This window comes from Hippichthys cyanospilos, chromosome 3 (genome assembly GCF_059441005.1).
Source record: "Hippichthys cyanospilos isolate Australia breed blue-spotted pipefish chromosome 3, RoL_Hcya_1.0, whole genome shotgun sequence".
Lineage (NCBI taxonomy): Eukaryota > Metazoa > Chordata > Actinopteri > Syngnathiformes > Syngnathidae > Hippichthys > Hippichthys cyanospilos.
The window spans coordinates 5,130,874-5,149,520 of NC_142371.1; the positions used below are offsets into that span (position 1 = coordinate 5,130,874).

The 18,647-nt window shown below is 39.1% G+C and overlaps 1 protein-coding gene across 1 annotated transcript in view; it reads right to left on the bottom strand.

The window, feature by feature from the left end:
* Positions 1–4,030: 4,030 nt before the first annotated feature.
* Positions 4,031–18,647, bottom strand: part of LOC148425574 (leucine--tRNA ligase, mitochondrial-like) — a 33,208-nt gene continuing 18,591 nt past the window's right edge. The window contains 9 exon segments of the mRNA XM_088411642.1: positions 4,031–4,776; positions 6,131–6,258; positions 7,988–8,160; positions 8,162–8,253; positions 9,042–9,211; positions 9,295–9,474; positions 10,088–10,191; positions 10,272–10,409; positions 14,910–15,008. Coding sequence (XP_088267768.1) covers positions 4,597–4,776; positions 6,131–6,258; positions 7,988–8,160; positions 8,162–8,253; positions 9,042–9,211; positions 9,295–9,474; positions 10,088–10,191; positions 10,272–10,409; positions 14,910–15,008 — 1,264 coding nt within the window. The 3' untranslated portion in view covers positions 4,031–4,596.

The window sequence follows — 18,647 nt, forward strand, 5'->3', positions numbered from 1 at the left end:
ATAGTCAGTCAGGGTGTCGAGTGTGCGTGTGTGTGTGTATGTGGGGGGGGGGGGGGGGGGTTCTTTCCTTGGCAAAATATAATTGAGAAGCACTGCATTAATTCTAAACGCTCTTAATCAGCAACATCCCATATATGGACTGTTTATGTATACGTACATGGGCAATAAAGTGGTTTTATGCTGCATTATAAAACGGCATTAAATTACATTTGGTGATACCTGCAGAAACCCTAATATAAACTCAGTACCAACTGAAGTGGTATCACGTACTTAAAAAAAATAGCATTATAAAAGAATGCAAAAACAATTTGTAACAGTTTTTTTTGCTTTGTTTTTTTTGCAAAAATGTTATTTATAGGCAAACCGAAATAGTTGTGACACTTAAAAAACATTTTGATAACATATCAGTACATGTTACAGTACATACTACAGTACATATTCCTTGGTATTTCCCTCATAAAAAGTGCGTTTGGGGGCAATGATTTGTCACTGGGCAGCACATGGAGTTGTGGTTGGCATTTCTGCTTCACAGTTCCATGGTTTGAATTTTGGCTTCTATATGTCGAGTTTACATGTTCTCCACTCCAATACATGGGAGTCAAGTTAAGATTATAGGTATTATTTAAAATCAGTGGAGAGGTATAAGCAATGCCAAAAGCAGTAGGAATAAGGTCAGTTAAAATGTAACCGAAGTTCCTCGAGTTAATTTTCAAACGTTTCACTTCCATGATTTGACGGCAAAGCAACACCACAATCACTGTGCATGGGTGTGTTAGACTTGGTGGTTGAGGTGGGCTATTTACAGCCTCCTCTGTTATGGCTGAGTGATGTCACACACTCCAGCCTGTGACCCCTCTGCGTTGCATAGTGAACCTCATTGGTATATTAAGCCACCGTAATAGGCTTTAAATCCCAGATGATGTGACAAAGAGGTAGCGGGCTGTAGCTTTAATTAAAAACACAGCCTTTATAGGGCACCACATTCTTATAGGTTTGAGGGAAACAATCACTGTTATGCAACTTTGCCTTCAAGCAAGAAACATTCCTCCACATATGCTCGCCGCAGCACCTGTGGCTTGCAAATCTCCAGAAAAAGAAGTTTAAATGCAAATGTACGATACTCCTATTTGTCAAAAAGCTAATTATAGCTCATAAAACACACAGCCTCATACTTATAAGGACTATTTAAACTACTGACAGCATCAATATGCCTTATAAACATGCAAAATGTGATCAGAGTTCATTGACTGGAAAGACATTTTATATAGCAAATGTATTATCCATCCTTTATTTCCAGTGTCTTCCTCCATGGGAAGACTTTTGTATCTCATCATGGACGATTCCCACTGTACATCTCAAGTATAAAGCAGAACTATAACCGAATGAGTCACTGAGGTAGGTTCAGTGATTCCAGTCGTCATGGCAACTGCAGAGCTGACATTAAAAGTATAAAATTGACTCTGGGGGCTTTCAGTGACAAAATCAATTATTATAGGAAATGATTTAAAAGGCTCATTTTTAATGAACACAATATTATTCACATGTGTGTTGAGCTCATAGTGGGATATATTTCCTGATGCCCATTAAAATAGCTGTGGCAATTTTCAAAGAAAATTGGACCGTCAACTTCTTGTTCAGGGTGGATAATTACACATTTATTACAAATGTTAGTGGACGTGAAGTGTAAAACGGAAAAAAAGTGGGATAAGCATTTTGGAACTATAAAAGTGAGAATGCCAAACGTGAAACAAAATACCGATCAGAAATGTACAGTAATTCACCGTTCGGTTTCAGTGTGAAAATGTGCAACTTCCAGTGGCAACGTCAATATTTTTAGCACTCTCACCTACTGCAGCATGACAGCACTTAATTAAACGAGAGGAACATGACAATACAAAACAGCACAAAACCGCATTGACGCTTTGCTTCCTCCCGCATACAATTCCTGGTGTCCCTTCCTGTTATTCTCCCCTGTCTGCTTTTCCCGTCACCTGATGCTAACAGATAAAGCTCGGGAATATGAGGAAAGGTTCTCAGGATCAGTGAGGAATGTTCAATTTCAGTTCCCCTCTGCATATTTCAAATTGTCTATGACTTCCTTCACAAAAACCAGACCTCTGTAACAAAACCTGCTGAGATGGCATGATTTGAACAGTCAAGAGCAGAGCTCTTGAATCATAAAAATAGAAGCACTTCCTCATTCAGAAGCTGATGGATAGCGTCTTTCTTTAGTTACATACTGCACAATGTAGTGTTTGTGCAGGAAAGGAATTGTGTGCACAATGCGCATTCAGGCTTACTCACTCAGCCAATTGAAAACAAGCTATTGGGAGTACACAGGGAAAAATGTTTGTGCTGCTGGTGCATGTTTTCTGCAAGGAAAATGCTAATGGCCGCAGACTAGCATAAGAGCACTGACACGATTGATGAGTGACATTAAAGACTTCCGAGCGACCTTTTGGAGGAGTCTAAAAGGCCTTGTGTCCTAAAGCCTCAGGCTGAAAGAAAAGAGTCAGATATCAAGCGCCTCTGATAAGGTAGAATTGCATGTGACTGAGCAGACGATGAGGTGAGAGGAGAGGGCTGACGTGGTCACGCTGTCGAGGGGAATCCGAGTTATGATTGGAATCTTAAGTGGTATTTGGGTTCTTGTGGGACAGTCAGGGCTAAACAAAAAGGGGAGAAGATCCATGTTGAAGTTCAAGGTATGTTTGGGGCAAAGTTGAGAAAAAAAACAACAACAAAAAAACAAGCCATGATCCATTCTCATCACAAAATTTTGCCAACTTAATAGCCATTATTGCTTAGAACTATTGTCTGTATATTGTCTATGTAATACTTAAATTAAAAAATATATACAAATACTCTTTTTGTATTATTTCAATGGTAATAGCTTGATCAAACACTGATTCGTTCATCAAGACAATCCGAAACTATTTTAAGCATTAGTTCCTGCAAAGTAAATTGCCGTATGCTGTATTCCGGTATGCCAAAGGCGCATTGCCACATTATAATTACGGATATCGCCAGATCAGATGACCCTTATAACCTTGAAGCCACTTAAATGGATATTCACCTCTTCATACTAATTACACAGGGCAATTGAAAAGTAACTCTCTATTTTAAGACTTACAATTTGTAGGAAGTTTTCTCATTTTTTGTGTATGTTCCTAAATGTACGGCAATTAAATATATATGCCTATTGTCCTTGCAGATGATTTAGTTTGAAATTTGAAAGCCTAAAAAAGGGACTGGACATCTGACCCTAAAGGAATATGCCCAGCTTCTTCGACTGTCCTGTAGCGATGCGATTTGCATGACAATTCATGATCGCCTTAACATCAAAATGAAGAGGTCTTCTTTTAATGGTCCTCTAGAGTCTGTAAATTGAATAATGGGTCTCCAAACTTCGAAACATGCCGCTAGCCGGGCATGTTAGGGTCAGACACCCAGCCACTTATGTTGGCTTTCAAATTCCGAACAAAGTAATCGATCAGAATACAATAGCATACAATTTATTTACCATACACACAAAAAAAATGAGAGTAACATTACACCATATAAATATATTTATTTATATTTCTTTTTTTTATTTAAAATAGGGAGTTGGTCTAACCACGCTGTATACAGTAACTTGTTCCGGAATTGTGTATGTTTCTTTAATGCTTGTAATAGCAATAGTAAAAGTGAAGATACCTTGCAATTTTGGTTCAGATTTGAAGAAAAATTACATAGCTGCACAAGATTTGATGAGTGGACCACATCTGACGTCCGGTCCTTGAGTTTACCAACTGTGCTGTACATGTACTTTTGTTGTAAAAATATTTATTTTATTATCAAATGTTCTTTCTCTGAATGGACAACAAAGTATGTTTATCCAAAACCTCAGTCAGCCTGGTATGGTATCAGTGCCGTTTTGCTTATTTTATTTATTTGAGGTGGGGCAGGGACTGAAATAAAACCAATCTTTGCTACTGACAATCTTCCTCTGGAGAGGTACGAAAAATGCAGCCACAGTTCTATTCGGATATAAGATCACTAATAGTTTTATTTAAGAAAAATGCTTTTTGTGCAGTTAAAATAACCCCTTTGTCTTGTTTCATAAATATTGTTCAATGTTTTACATTAACATTTGAACATTGGAGGTGTTTGCTGTTGGTTGTGGAAGTGGAAAAATGAGATTGGCAGGTAAAGCCAGACAAATTGTGATGGGTACACCGTACTGATTGTGTCATTGAAGCACATATTTAAATTTAAATGAGCAGCAAACTTAGTATAATTTAAAACTCCATTGTAGCCTATTTGTATCACTTACAGTAAACTGTTAAGCAAGAACAGCCATGATTCACATTCATCTGCAGAAAAAAAAAACATGATGTTGTTAAAGATAAAAAGCAAAGGTTAACGTACCGGTAATAACATGTAACGTAATGAAGTGCACGGCGGTACACAGCAGTATCTTTTACCTACCCTTGCCAGATAATGCACCATGATACATAGATATGAATATTTTTCCACTCCTAAGACTAGTTTTCAATGTATAACAGTCTTTTTTGTCCCCACCGCTAAACAGTCAAAAAAGAAGAAAGTCAAACGTCATCCTCTGACTAGGAAATTGATGAGGGCAGTCCGGGGGGAAAGAATGGCTCTCTTGATGTGCAGCCCTCTGAGAAGCGTCTGTCCTAGGGGGCTCTCCATGACCAGCTTCTGCACCTGATCCAAATCTCTGGACACCAGGATAGGCACCGTCACTGTCCCGCAAACTTTGTTGTTAATCTGGGGGTGAGAATTGGAGAGACAAATCAACCCCAAGACTCCCATCTAGAATTTCCAGCTAAGCTCATTCTTTGGCATACAAATAAAAGTTTCTCTTCCCACATGCGGTGGACCCTTCCAACCTGTAGTTAGTGGTATATAGAGGAAGTGTGTCCAATGTTGTAGGTTTCGAAGCAAGTGTACACAATGAGTGGGAACATCAAGACTTCCTGTGTGTGTTGCCGTCTTTGGAAGCATTCGTCTGCGTGCGCGTGCATCTTGGAGGCCATTCGAGCATGGCGTCCCAAAGTATGTGATTAGAGGACGCAAGCAGCGGATGAGGAAGCCCACAAGCGAGAGCTCTTGTGAGTCAAATCATCACCAGCCGCCACTATGGGCTCAATCAAATGTATTTATTGCGCACAGAAGCACACGGGGAGATCCAATTGAAGTAAACAACCATAACATATACACGTCAAAAAGTATTATTTTACAGTAAATTAGAAACCATCTGTTCAAACATTGAAAGTTGGCTGGCATTTTTTTTTCTTGTCCTAAAGTAGAAGCACCACCAGTCAGCTGAGAATGCATTTTAGTATCACATGTATGTGTGCGTGTGAGAAGGAAAGAGCATTTGTAATTTATCAAGAGAGACAAATCAAAAGTCAGATTAAATACCACTTTCATCTTTCGTCACTTTGAAAGTTGCGACCCTTTTGTAAGCCGAATCAAAATGTGAACATGAAAGCCCCTGCGTTTGTGTTTAAAACAGCTAATCCATGTAATTTATTTTGGGGAATATTATTTCATTATTTGAGATAATCTTTTGAAACCCAGAGGAGGTTTTTGCAGAAAGTGTCTTTGACAGAAAAAAAAAAAAAAACACGGCTTCATAGAAAATGCCAAAATTCAAGGCCAAAAGCATTATTTGTGTCCATTTGGGAAAAAAAATAGCAAGTTGACAGGCAAAATCAGATGTAAAACATGCTTTTCCTTACTGATCTACTTGTCTATTTAGCTTCAAGTGTACTTGACATGCAGATGCATAAATGCGCACACTCTCAGACATGTACACACACAAGCTAATCATAGACTCTCTTTCAAATTACAGAGCGTGGATGTATTCATGGACTATGACTTTAACTTGGAAAGTTGAAGAGGTGGTGGATTAGAGGACAAATGTGTGTTCATGTGACATCAGCGTTGTATGTAAACAGAGTAACATATGCCAAAGAGAACCCCTTCATCTCACAATCATAAAGGACAATGAAGGGAGAGAAGGTTGGGCTGACATGCAAAATGAAAAATGTCTTGACCAATTCAAACCAGCCACATCAAGTTTGTCTGAGATGTGTGTCTGTCTGTGTGAGCCTACCCGCACAGAAATGTCCACAAAGTCGGGGGTCTCCAAGTATTCAGGATCCACAGTAGGCCAGGACTGTGACAGGACGTCTCCACCCCGCTGGAGAATGCCGCTGATAGGGTTGTTCACCCGGCAAAGACCTGAAAGGCAGAACAATAACACTGTGATATCACCTAATCACATGATGGTCACGATTAAATCTCATTTGTTTTCATTTCATGAATGCAGGGTGTCATTGGATTAATTTACGATGATCCAATCGGACTTTTCAGGATTATGATGACACATATATTCTCCAGTCTGTAAACTGGTCGAGCTGAGCACCACTACTGTAGTACTAATGCTTAAACTGGATATCACAAATATCATACATAATTCATACTTAAACAGATTTCCTAGCCATTCCCAGTACTTTTTAGAGGGTAACTTGAGCGCCCAAAAATTGAGGCACAGCACACCTAAAATTTGGGAACAAAAAAGACTTTAAAAAAAGTCAGTTTTAAACAAGCCTGACAAGTTTCTCATCATACAGTAATTGGCTGAAATGTAATGTTTTAACAACAAAAATTAAGCTCTGCCACCATGCCTCAAAAATGGTTTGTTGATAGTTGACAGAAAAAAATGCAGATTAATCCCCTTATTAATGTAAACATTTTTAATTAATAAAATAGCATTTGATTCCTTCAAATGCATTTCAATAGGCATCAATTTTATGCAGAGATTGACAATACAGGCCAGCCTGTTACCCACTCGCCGCAAATAGTAGAGCTCAACGGGAATTATATTGTTAAAAAAAATCCTTTGCATTTTACAGAATGCAATGGGTGACACAATTAATGAAGTTATAAGGGGATTAATCCTTGGCATATGTTTTGTTACTAGTAGTTGAATGGGTGTCAAATTCAATACATGTATGCTTAATTTAAGATGTATTTTATTTATTTTAATTTTTTTTAACAAACTATGACTTAAATTTGCGTAAAGTAGTGACATCCAAGTCAAGTCTGTTACTAGACATCATAGCCTGCTTATGTGTACCCAAAACATTTTTTTTTAGATCACACAACAGCAGAAAAGATGACCATACTGCAGGGAACTGCTGTAAATTATATTTTCTAAATGTGTACAAAAATGGTGTGAATGTATGTGCGCTGTCCACAATGATAGGATGTTGTCCTTGAAAGGGAGGTGGAGACTGCCACGTGAGAACCAAAGATGACGCACGGTCTTCCTTCCAACTGTTTGTTTTGAACATGGGGCCAAGCGATCACAGCAAGGCTTTTGTTAGAAGCACTAAATGCATTTTAGGTAAACTCGGCAATAGTATCAAATATTTGACGACGGTTGGTTACATCATTCTTGGCCATGAACTGGTATTAAGAGATGGAGCAGTGACAACACTTCCTCTTACTGCATGATGTACTAACTCTCGTTTTGTGCCATGACAGGAAAAACATGTCCTATAAATGTCAAATCAAGATTATTTTGAATCCTGTCAATCTCGTCAACTAATTAGTATAGCAGTAATATATATATATATATATATATATATATATATATATATATATATATATATATATATATATATATATATATATATATATATATATACTACATACATACATACATACATACATAGACACACACACATATTGACTAAGAAAAAAATGTTGGGTGATACTAATTTGTGGAGCTCCATATGCATGTGTGTTGGTTAATCATCAGGCTATTTACTGTTTTATTGAAATAATAAGCTTGTCTCTTTGGAGAAATGCTCTGTTCATGTTATTGTTCCCTTCTTAAGAGCCAACATCAAACTAGCAAAATGCTTTAATTATTTAGAGTCAGTATGATTGTGTATACACCCACCTGCCCAAAGTTCAGAAGCCAAGTGTGGTGCCATGGGTGCTGTCATCAGAATCAGCGCAGCCAGAGCCTCCTCAAACTCCACACTGTGCTGCACCACTCTCACATTAGCACTCTGGACACAAGCACACACAAAACGGTAGTTCGGGTGATGCTCACTGAACTCAGAAGTCAGTGCAATGTTCACTCACACTCAATGTATTGGAAAGTCCCATGAGACGAGAAATGGCCGCATTGAACAAGAAGCCTTCCGTAAAGTGAGATGTGACCTAAAACGAAAAATAACACCCATGGATAGATAAATAACAAATATGATGAACAGTTGATGACAATGTCAATAGTCAATGCTTTTCTGTTCCTGTTTTAAATTAGTCCCTTCATCAGGCATCCACTTGACGGAGGATTAGTGCTGCCGGTCGGTGAAGAGAACACAACATGCCCACAGGACGCACCTCCAAGCCTGTTATCACCAGCTGAGGACACTCAGCCGAGAGTCGCTCAATACAGTATTTCGCATCTTGGCCCGCAGGGAGGAGGTACCCCTTTGGGGAAGCATCTTAGAGAGGAAGAGGCTGATCACTGGGCTTTTTCCGAGGGGTGAATCAAAGCACAGCCTTGGCTTTGAGAGCTTAAGGCTAACAGGCCTGATGTCCTATAAAAGCTGCAGCCTTGGGGGGGGGGGCGGAGAAAGAAAATCCAACCTGGCAGGAATGGACATCTATTTATAAAGTGTGGGAGCGACCGAGTAGGTTTTAAATCAATTTCTAGCCAGCCCTCCTCTGCCCCTGTGCTCTGGGGGTTTCGGTTCAGAATGGATGATCGGGCTGCACTGGCATTTTACGATTGGCATATTAATCTTGTCATAGCATGTTAGCATGATAACTCATATTGTGGTGGACTCAAAGTCAAAACAGGCAAAGGAAACAGTGAGTGAGTGAATCATTTCTCTTGGCAAAGTAGGGTGGACATGAATGCTGACGCTTTGAAACCAGGCTAGCTACTGACCCCTACTGGTGACAACGGTTGCAATAGCTCAATATCACAATATCATCACTACCTCTTGAATTGCGTAATTCTTGTTCCCCCAGATCTTCTTTGACTCTGCCAGCTCGTTCTTTTTCAACAACGAAGCATTCGGGATGTCACCCAATTCCCGAGTATCTCGTAGCTTGGTCACAAGCTGCCACAGTCTGGATTGCCAGCGCAACACTCCTGGAAGAGCATCCTCTGGGGTGGGATTAATTCCAAACCACGATTACATTCATTTGATACAAAACAGTTGAGCCTGAAAAAAAAATCTAACATCTCACTTTTAAGATTCCAAAGAATGTCCTGTTCAGGTGGTGCGGCATAAAGGATGTAGAGTCGAATTGTGTCCACACCGTACTGCTGCATCACCTCTTGGGGGTCCAGACCATTGTGTTTAGATTTGCTCATTTTCTCCCATGTCACCTCCACGCTTCCGCCTCCTAATGCAACTGGCTCTTTTCCTAACAGAGGCAGAAAGAGGAAAAAGGTCAGTGACAGCTTGGCTCGGCCGTTCCTCCCCTGGAGATATTACCCTTCAATTACTTATCACACTGAGCTAAAAAAATTAAATCTTTTAGATATTTCAGGCAATTGCAACTCCATTGGACATTATGATGTATGCTCACACCGAGCCACAGATCTCCATTTGCACACAAAATATTTGTTGGATATTAACTTGTTAATATACTGTATACCACAAACGTAGTTTGTAATTAACCACAAAAAGACGAATAATTTAATGAACTCAACAACTAATAAAAGAAAGAATAAAAGATGTGCAAACGCATTCTTCTAAGTATTGACACTGACTAAATTCTTGACAAGCAGATCTATTGAGAGTGCCGTTGCTGATATATAAGACCTTCCTTCTCTGTAAGGCACTATTGTGAGATTTTATCCTTGGACTTTAGAAATGATTCAAGCAATGAACATTGCACCAAACAACAACAACAAAGAAAAAATACTGCTATCACTGTATCTTTGCTGCCTGTAAGCTCATATCCGAGCAGCGTTTGTCTGAAAAGATTACATTTAAGTCATTTTCTCTATGTGCCAGATTCGTTCCACATGTACCTGTGAAGTCTACTTCTTCTTTCTTTAGATACTGGCCACTGTCTGCTCGTCGGAAAGTCTGCCCTTTAATCAGACCCTGGACAAGTAGCTTTTTGAAAGGCTCCCTGTAAAAACACATTGATGAGGCATTCATGTTCTGACAAATTTTGTGCAGACCAACGGCGCTAACATCAAGGAAGCTTACCTGTGCGCCACAAGCCCCTGGTCTTTGCAGAAGTGACAGAGGAAGCGTGCGTAGTACAAATGCATGACGGCATGCTCCTTTCCTCCAATGTACACATCCACAGGTAGCCAGTGATCCGCTAGGGGGCGCTCAAAAGGCCTAAAAAGGATGATCAGATTCAGAGATACGGGTAAAAAAAAAAATCTTTGTGGATATTACAATCAAGCCAGTTGCATAAGGTACATAAGCAGCATGAAATTTGGAGATGGAGATATCTAAATGTTAAGGATGAGACCAGACACAAATCCCACAAGACGAGATGTCTCATGAGATTGAGTCCACAATGACAGGACAAGATTTTTGAAAAATGTGAAATATCATGCCTAACAACTTTTACAGTTTTCTAAATGTTGTCGTTTTACAAAGCAGACAACAACAAAATCAACACTCTTATGTGCAAATGTAAACACAAAAGAAGAGCCAAGCTCATTTTTTCAACTACAGCTAAGCTACATTATTTCATAATACTGAATAGGTTAACAAACTGCATACAGCTCTTGTTAGCTGCAGTGTAGGGCCTATTATTTATTTATTCATTTATTTATTCCTGCACACTTTTGTCTTATCTGCAAATATTGTGATTTTACAAATCTTCAACTGGAAAACAAAAATATTGCCACAGGTGATTCGAACATAATCAGAGCATTTTGTTTGTATACTGTATATAAAATTAAAATTAAATTGTTGGGAAAAAAATATAAACACAGAAAACCAAATAACACATTGTCATTTGATTATGAATGACCAACCTTTTTCATAATCAACATTATTTTTTACAGTTGAATATATACTGGGACTGTAAATATCTCTCTCAGGGTACATTTTGATCGAGACAAAATCACAAAAGAAGCACAGGACACTATTTGAGTCAGTTTGTTCAAAAGTGATCAGTTCAAACGGCAATTCTCAGCATTAAAGTGCTCAGTCATTTTATTCTATAAAGTGCCTTTGAAAACGAATCTGATTGCTTTCACCAGAATATATAGCACTTGAGCACTGCTAGCTAGCAGCTAATTTTTGTTAAAGGCTGCGCGAAATGCTGGCAATAGGCACCAGACAATAAAACACCCAGAATTGATGATTGAATATGATTTCAGAACAACGTTGTGTTATTTTTATGGAGTCGCGAATTAGGACTCTCTCAACCGCAATAGTTTGTGCAGTAATAGTCAGCCATTGTCGCGACATGCCTAACGGAAAAACGTCAAAATAAAAGCTGTGTCAAAATACACACTATCATGCCTATATTCGGTGAGGTAATATTAACTTTTAAAGCATAGGTGTCGAACTCCAGTCCTCGAGGGCCGGCATCCTGCATGTTTTCCAGTTTTCTTTCCCCAACACACCTGATTCAAATGATTAGCTCATTAGCAGGCTCTGCAAGATCTTTAAAATGATCCCAATCATTTGAATCAGGTGTTTTTGAAGGAAAGGGTTTGAAAATATGTAGGATACCGGCCCTCGAGGACTGGAGTTCGACACCTGTGTTTTAAAGTCTCACGCAGTGTGTTATACTGCCAGACTAACAGGCAGTGCATTCTCCAGTGTACTCCATTACAAAAAAAAAAATCTCATGTTCTAGAGACATTCCAATCTCGCAAGAGCTTGTTGCACGAGATCTTATCCCATCCCTAATAAATGTAGCCATGTTATTTATTCTTGTCAGAGAAACTTCTATCTAACATGAAGTTGCTGTTTGCTTCTGCGCACTATTTCGAAGACTATTTGAAATACACTCTGGTATATAGACTGTGACATTTAATCATTATGGTCATACTTAAAGTGTCTAAACTGCATTAAAAACATTTTAATCTCTAACTTTCTGCTTTCTGTGTGCTGATTAGATCCATTTTGATGTATCGAGATTTTTGTGCTTGGGAGTTGTTGGGGGTTGAAAAACATAGGCCAATCAGACCCTAGAGTGGACACTGACTGTCTGTGTTTAGCCTAGCCTGATAGACTCCTGTTGTGGGTGGGAAGAGAAGTCCAGGAACAGAAGGAAAATGTGACAATGGAAAAGCATATGAGTTGTTGTTGAAACACTTGGAAATGTAACTGTTAAAATGCTCCAGATGGCACTTTTGATAAAGGTACGGTGATATTTAATTCTTTGTAAGAAGGAGTTATCACAGAAGTTTAGCCTACAACATAAATGCAAAGCACCCAGCTGCGGTTTGCAGATACAGCTAAAGAGCAACACAGACGCAATGTAGCGAGCGATAGCAAAGCTCTTTCCCAAACTACACTCGAAAACACACTGCGTTTCAGCAAGTTTGCGATGGACAGAATGAACATTTTTTTTAAAAAACAGCACCATTCCTTCTGATGTTTGCAGCCAACACTTGGGACAAAAATCTCAAATATAGAAGGTAAATGGTTCAATGGTGTTAAAGTCGGTTAAAAGATGGCAGAAGCCAATTTTTGCTGTTGCCTATCTTTTGACCTGCCACAATAAAACAACATATCAAAAAAAAAAAAAAAAAAAACTTCTACGTTGAAGTTTTAGGTGGAATTAAAGAGTATTATTAATTAATCGATTAATTACATATTTTAAAGCCTTCCTTTTTTATTTCTTGATGGTACGAGGTACATCACAGTGACTTTTTTTCCCACAGTTAGAGAAGTTGAGTTAGCGCTATTCTAAAAATAACCTTACGATCATGATTTTGTGCTATTAAAATTGTAACAATATCATTGTTGTCATGTTAGGTTATCAATTACGGCACATCATCAAAAAACATTCTTTTTTTTTTTCCTCCCATGGTCAGCTGACCAAAGCATTGTAAACTATGCTATTGACTATGACATTGATTTGATACAAAGAAAACTTTGTGAATGCTAAATATGCTAAAAACACATGAATTGGGAAGGAGGCAAATATTTTTTCACAGCTCTGTACACTCTTTCAAAATACGTATCCATCAATGGAAAATTGTTTTTCATCCTAGCTTTGATGACTCTTCCACCACCCTTCTTAATAGCAAAAAGTAGTTGTGGAGAACGATATGAGATGATGGTGCAGGTGAGGTCTGCATGTGGCCAGCTTTACAGGTTGGTCAGCAGAGCGCTATCTCCAGCATGTGTCACACATGGTTCTGGTAATTACCCTCCTCCACACCTCTCTGCCTCTCGTCTCTGGCGACTGGTGTCTGGTGATAATTGAACCATGGGATGAAGTTATGAACTCGCAAAGGCTGAAAATAATTTGGCCTGTGAGTTGGCATTAGGCCAACGCTCAACTAATACATCACAACACACACTTCTATTTCCTCCCTTCTCCTGCTTGCTTCTCTCAGCATGCCCGGCGTCCTACTTTTCATCACTTCCGTGCACATAAGACTCAGCAGGCCACGGCAATACACAAATAGTGTAATTGCTTTTTCTGTTGTGCCATAATCTGTGCTGCGAAAAAAAAAAAAAGTGATGGGATGGGATGGGATAGGAAGTCCCCCGCACACTCTTTTTAAAGCAGCTTTAACGCTCGATGAAGAAGCTGGGGAAAAAAAATCTGTTTTGTTAAGCTTAGGGTATCACCAACATCCCAGCAAGTGGCAACCAGTGCTTCATAATCCCTATGGACATGGAGTTTGACTCTCTATGGATCTGTGTGAGCATGCATATGTGTGTTGAGTTTGAATGCAGATGTGTGTGTGTGTAAGTGGGTGGGGGAATATTCACACAAGCTATAATATGCATGCTTGAAATAGCTAAGTGGGAGAGTGGGTGATATTAGACAATCATGTGTGTCAGGATACTCTCATGTGCATATAATTATTTTAGATGTCCCTGCATCCTTTTTTTTTTTAAATAAATGATCCCCTACTGTGATATACCGGTAATCAAAGATGTCTATCATTACATCTGAGCCCATGGGGAACATATGCATTGAACTATACAATTATTATTGAGATTGAAGTAGTGTACAAATGCAATGAATCTCACTACTGATTTTAAAAAGGGGTAACTTTTAACGTTCAACACAACAATCCAAAGTGGGGCATTCATCATGTGGAGTTTTACTGAAGCAGTGGTGGATATTTAATTATAAAACCAAGTGATAGTTGAAGAAGTTTTTTCCCCCCATTCATAACTATTACCCTTTTAACTCTTTGACAATACTTAGGGGCACATACATGCAGATAAGCCGCTCTGGACAATAAGCCGCAGGGCTCAAATCACGAGGTCGCGGCTTATACAGTAGTCCGAAAAGTACGGTATATTTAAAAGATTCTGTTGGTCATTAAGAACACAACAGGGCTAATTGGGATCAGGCCAGTGTGCAGAGCAAATATCTACGTATAATTCCCAATAATTGTTTTTGAGATATCATGATTTTACCTGTCTGGAGTGTTGGAGGAAAGGTTTTCATCCATGCGGCCCCTGAACCGAAATGAATTTGACACCACTGGTCTAGCGGGATGCATTAAAAATCTGTGTGATCATTTGTATCTTCATTGAATAATTTTGACATAAGTGGCGACTGCCATGTGAAAAGTATCTTAAAAACTGTGACAAGTGAAACAAAAATGCACTTTGACATTCATTCAGGAGTAGGCAATAAAAGAATACTGTCAGGTCACAGGAGAAGACTGTCCATACCTGTCTGTGTTATGAGGGTCGAGGTAACGAAAGTAATACCAGGCTGAGTCTACAAATGTGTCCATGGTGTCAGTCTCCCTTTTTGCTGGGCCATTACATCTGAAACAAAAGCCACAAAAAGTTGCACAGCATCAATATTAAGAAATTCAACAAATAGTCATCCCTTGTTTGTATGCCTACAGAAATGGCATCTGTAGGGGATATTTATATCTGATAGTTGCGCAAGTGTGACAGTGCTTCCATCTGGCAGTGGAGGTCAAGCCTCTGTAGACAAGCACAGTTGAAAGCAAACTGGCATGAAACATTGGTACCATGCCCTGACAAGCAAGCTGTGCTAACAGGGGAATGATCACGTATTTGTGTTGGAAATGTCACCTTGTGCCCCGTTTTACCCAAGCCAAACCGTATTTGCTTCGTGATGTGAATCTAAAATGAACATTTTGCCAGAGAAAGGGAGAAGATTTAAAAAGAGACAGGAAAACAGTTGCATCACCCTGTTTACATTCATTTCAATCAGGAAGTGGAACAGTGAAGTCATCTGCTTACCACTTCATAATGAGTCTCGGTAGAATTTAAAAATCTCCCAGACTGCGCAAAAAAAAATAAATAAAAGCATACACAAACAGATGCAGCAGCTCTTAGTTTTCTTCATGTATTTTCCTGGATGATATGTCTAGTCTTGATTCTTTGATTTTTGTTCAACATTTTACTCAAACAAATTCACTTGTGTCACACAAATGCAAAAACCCTCAGCCATCCACCACATAACAAGGCAGTGGTGGTGAAATAAGACCATGACGTTGCCTAGCAACAATAGTAAGGCGTAACAAGGTTAAGATTTGGGAACCAGGTGTTATTCGCGAAAATAAAGAGAGAGAAGCCATGCCAAGGCTATCATCATCAAATAAAAAAAAAATAGGGACAGACGCAAAGACATAAGAAAAGTTTTGCGAGTGTAGCAGATTTGGCACATATTTCCCCTCCCACCAGCCTAGATAATCAGAGGCCAGAATGTGGTGACTGGACAGACAGCTGGTACAGACTTCTAAAGCCTAGATGACACACAATAGTGATCCTGCTTCACGCCACAAAAAAAAAAATTCGAGCTGATTTAGTTCATCCATCCATCCATCCATTTTCCAGAGCCGCTATCTTCACAAGGATGAAATTCAGTCCACAGGAAAAGGAATCCTTTGTCAAATGTACAAAGTGTGGTGTGTTTTATTTATAACTTAGTTGAAGGAAAAGACTCACAGTCAAAATGTTTGAAAACAGACAAAGACAGCGAGTGAGCACCCCGCTGGACTGTGAGTCTCCATCTGTTCAATCCTCATCTGTCAAAGTGTGACCAACGGTTTACCTGGGAATTTGTGTCACAACAAAAACAGCTTCTGGCCAAGCTAAGCCGAGCCAGAGTTCAGTTAGCAGAGCTGCAGATAGTTCACGACGGAATGAGCGCACAGGATATGACTTCCTCAAGGACAGATGAAGTTCCATCCCAGCCGCCCAGCTCTCATCACTGCGTTCTTCTGCTTTAATTGGACATACTCGACAAGTGAAGGGAACAAATTTCCACCGGCACTGAACAACAGCAGGGAGATGGAGAGTGAGACGATAACGGCGTCTTCGCGATTACGCCCATCAATCAATTCTGATGGGAGGAATTCTTGTGGCTGTGTGGAAGTGTGCTAACACAATCTGATGACTTGTGCCATCTACAAGTGAGTGAACCATTGTTGTTAATCAATAAGGTGCCAGGGTGGTGATTAGTTTTATTGAGCTACAAACTCCCATCTCAGCGGCATCAGTGTATTTGCAATTTTGTGTTTTTCAAACATGGAATTCACTCACAGCCAATAGGTGCGCTCACACATGTAAAATTTCACTCAGGGCCTTTTGGTTGCATTAGGTAAACGACATCATTATGATCGTCTCGTGCGTCTCTTATCTTAGACACACTTTATTACAAAGCCCAATCAGAAACAAACACATAATGATTGCGCAATTTGTAGGCTTCCACTTGAAGCTTCATCTGCGCATAAGGGAGCCGCTACTCCTCACATTATCAGGAGAAAATACAGCAACTTTTTCCTTTTCCCATTCTGCAAACAAAATCATGGACACTCTCACTTTCCGCAAGGTTCCATCAAAAGCAAGTAACATTCTCCATCTACCCTTTCCGCCTTCAATTTGCAACATGACACATTTGAGCAAAGCCACTGCATCCGATAATGTGATTCTACTCAAACGGGTTGTGGTTATTCAAAGGCTGCTTGTTTTGCTATCTTGCCTGCTTGAACGTCAGCAAGGTCTGGAGAGTCTTGATCTGACTCTCTGAAAAGACTTCAAGGGTGAGAAACCGCTGTGAAGCTTAAACAGGTAGCAGCAATTAAAAAATACTGACAGCTACAATATACATACATATATATATATTTTTTTTTCTGGTAGATCTTTCCCATTTGGTGCACATCCTATTGCTATTCTAATAAGAGCTTGTCAAAAATCAAATAATTATCTTACATGTTCAATACCATCAGCAAAGTCAATATTTTGTAATTCGCAACTTAGTGCTTTTCATGAGCTTCTATAAACTGCTTAACTGCAACATATGTGGAAACTCAATCCCAGAATGTAAAAAAATAGCCTCATTCATTCAGTCCTAAAGAATAAGTCTTTTTGCTAGGGGTTGGCCCCCCAGAAAAAATAAACAAATTCCCATAAGAACTGGAATTCTTGTTTACTACAATTTAAAAATCGATATTAAATTTAAAAAGAAATCGATCTGCTTCCTGTCGGCTCCTGTACAACATCGTAGGCATACAGTGCCATGACGTCACTATGCAGCCAGTTCTGGAAAGTCAAGCCAAAGCAGCAGAAACACAAAAAACACACAAAAACAAACAATGGAGGAATATCAACTGCTATGTGCTCATTGATTGAGCTAACCAGGAACAAATAATCATGCACAATAGAAAACAAATGCAGTAGAACTCCTCTACAACTAAATCATGTTTGCTACCGGAATTTTCACAACAGGGGACTTTTCACGATTGTAAATCCATGTCTTGGACGTAAACATAAAAAAGGTGGTGTGCTGTCTAAAATCTGAAATGAAATCGCCAAATCTACAATAAGCATTCATTTTCATACTTACATCAATTTCTTACATGATGTCTTTAACTTTGCTTCATCCATCTTTCATCTTTATTACTTTTATCCTGTCTTCAAGTGTCAAGCTTCAAGTGTCTTCACGTCTGCAAGCTCCATGTGACTCCACGTGTCAAAATGACGTTCTTTCAGCGACCAATCCCCTCCCCGTGGAGTCCACACGGGCCAGAATTTCCGCAATGCGTGTCTTCCAGAATTTCTTTTATGAGCGGAAAACATGGCAGACGAACTATTGCTTATGGAAGTTTGCCGGAACAAACACCTTTATGATTCGTCTGAAAAAGAATACCGTAATCTAAATACCGTAAACAACTCCTGGCGAGCACCACGTTGGGGAGAGATGAGGGGTCTACTGAAAAACATTTGGAAGAATTTTGATGGTTTGATAATAATTATATAATAATTAGGGAACAAAAGTAATCAATGTAAGTCCTATAGCAATTAATTATTGTATGTACAAAGATACTCAATTACTTTAGATACAAGATTATTATAGAAATTAATTACTTTAGGTTACTCATGTAATAAAATAACTTCAGTAAATCAACTACTTTATTGCTTAATTGCCTA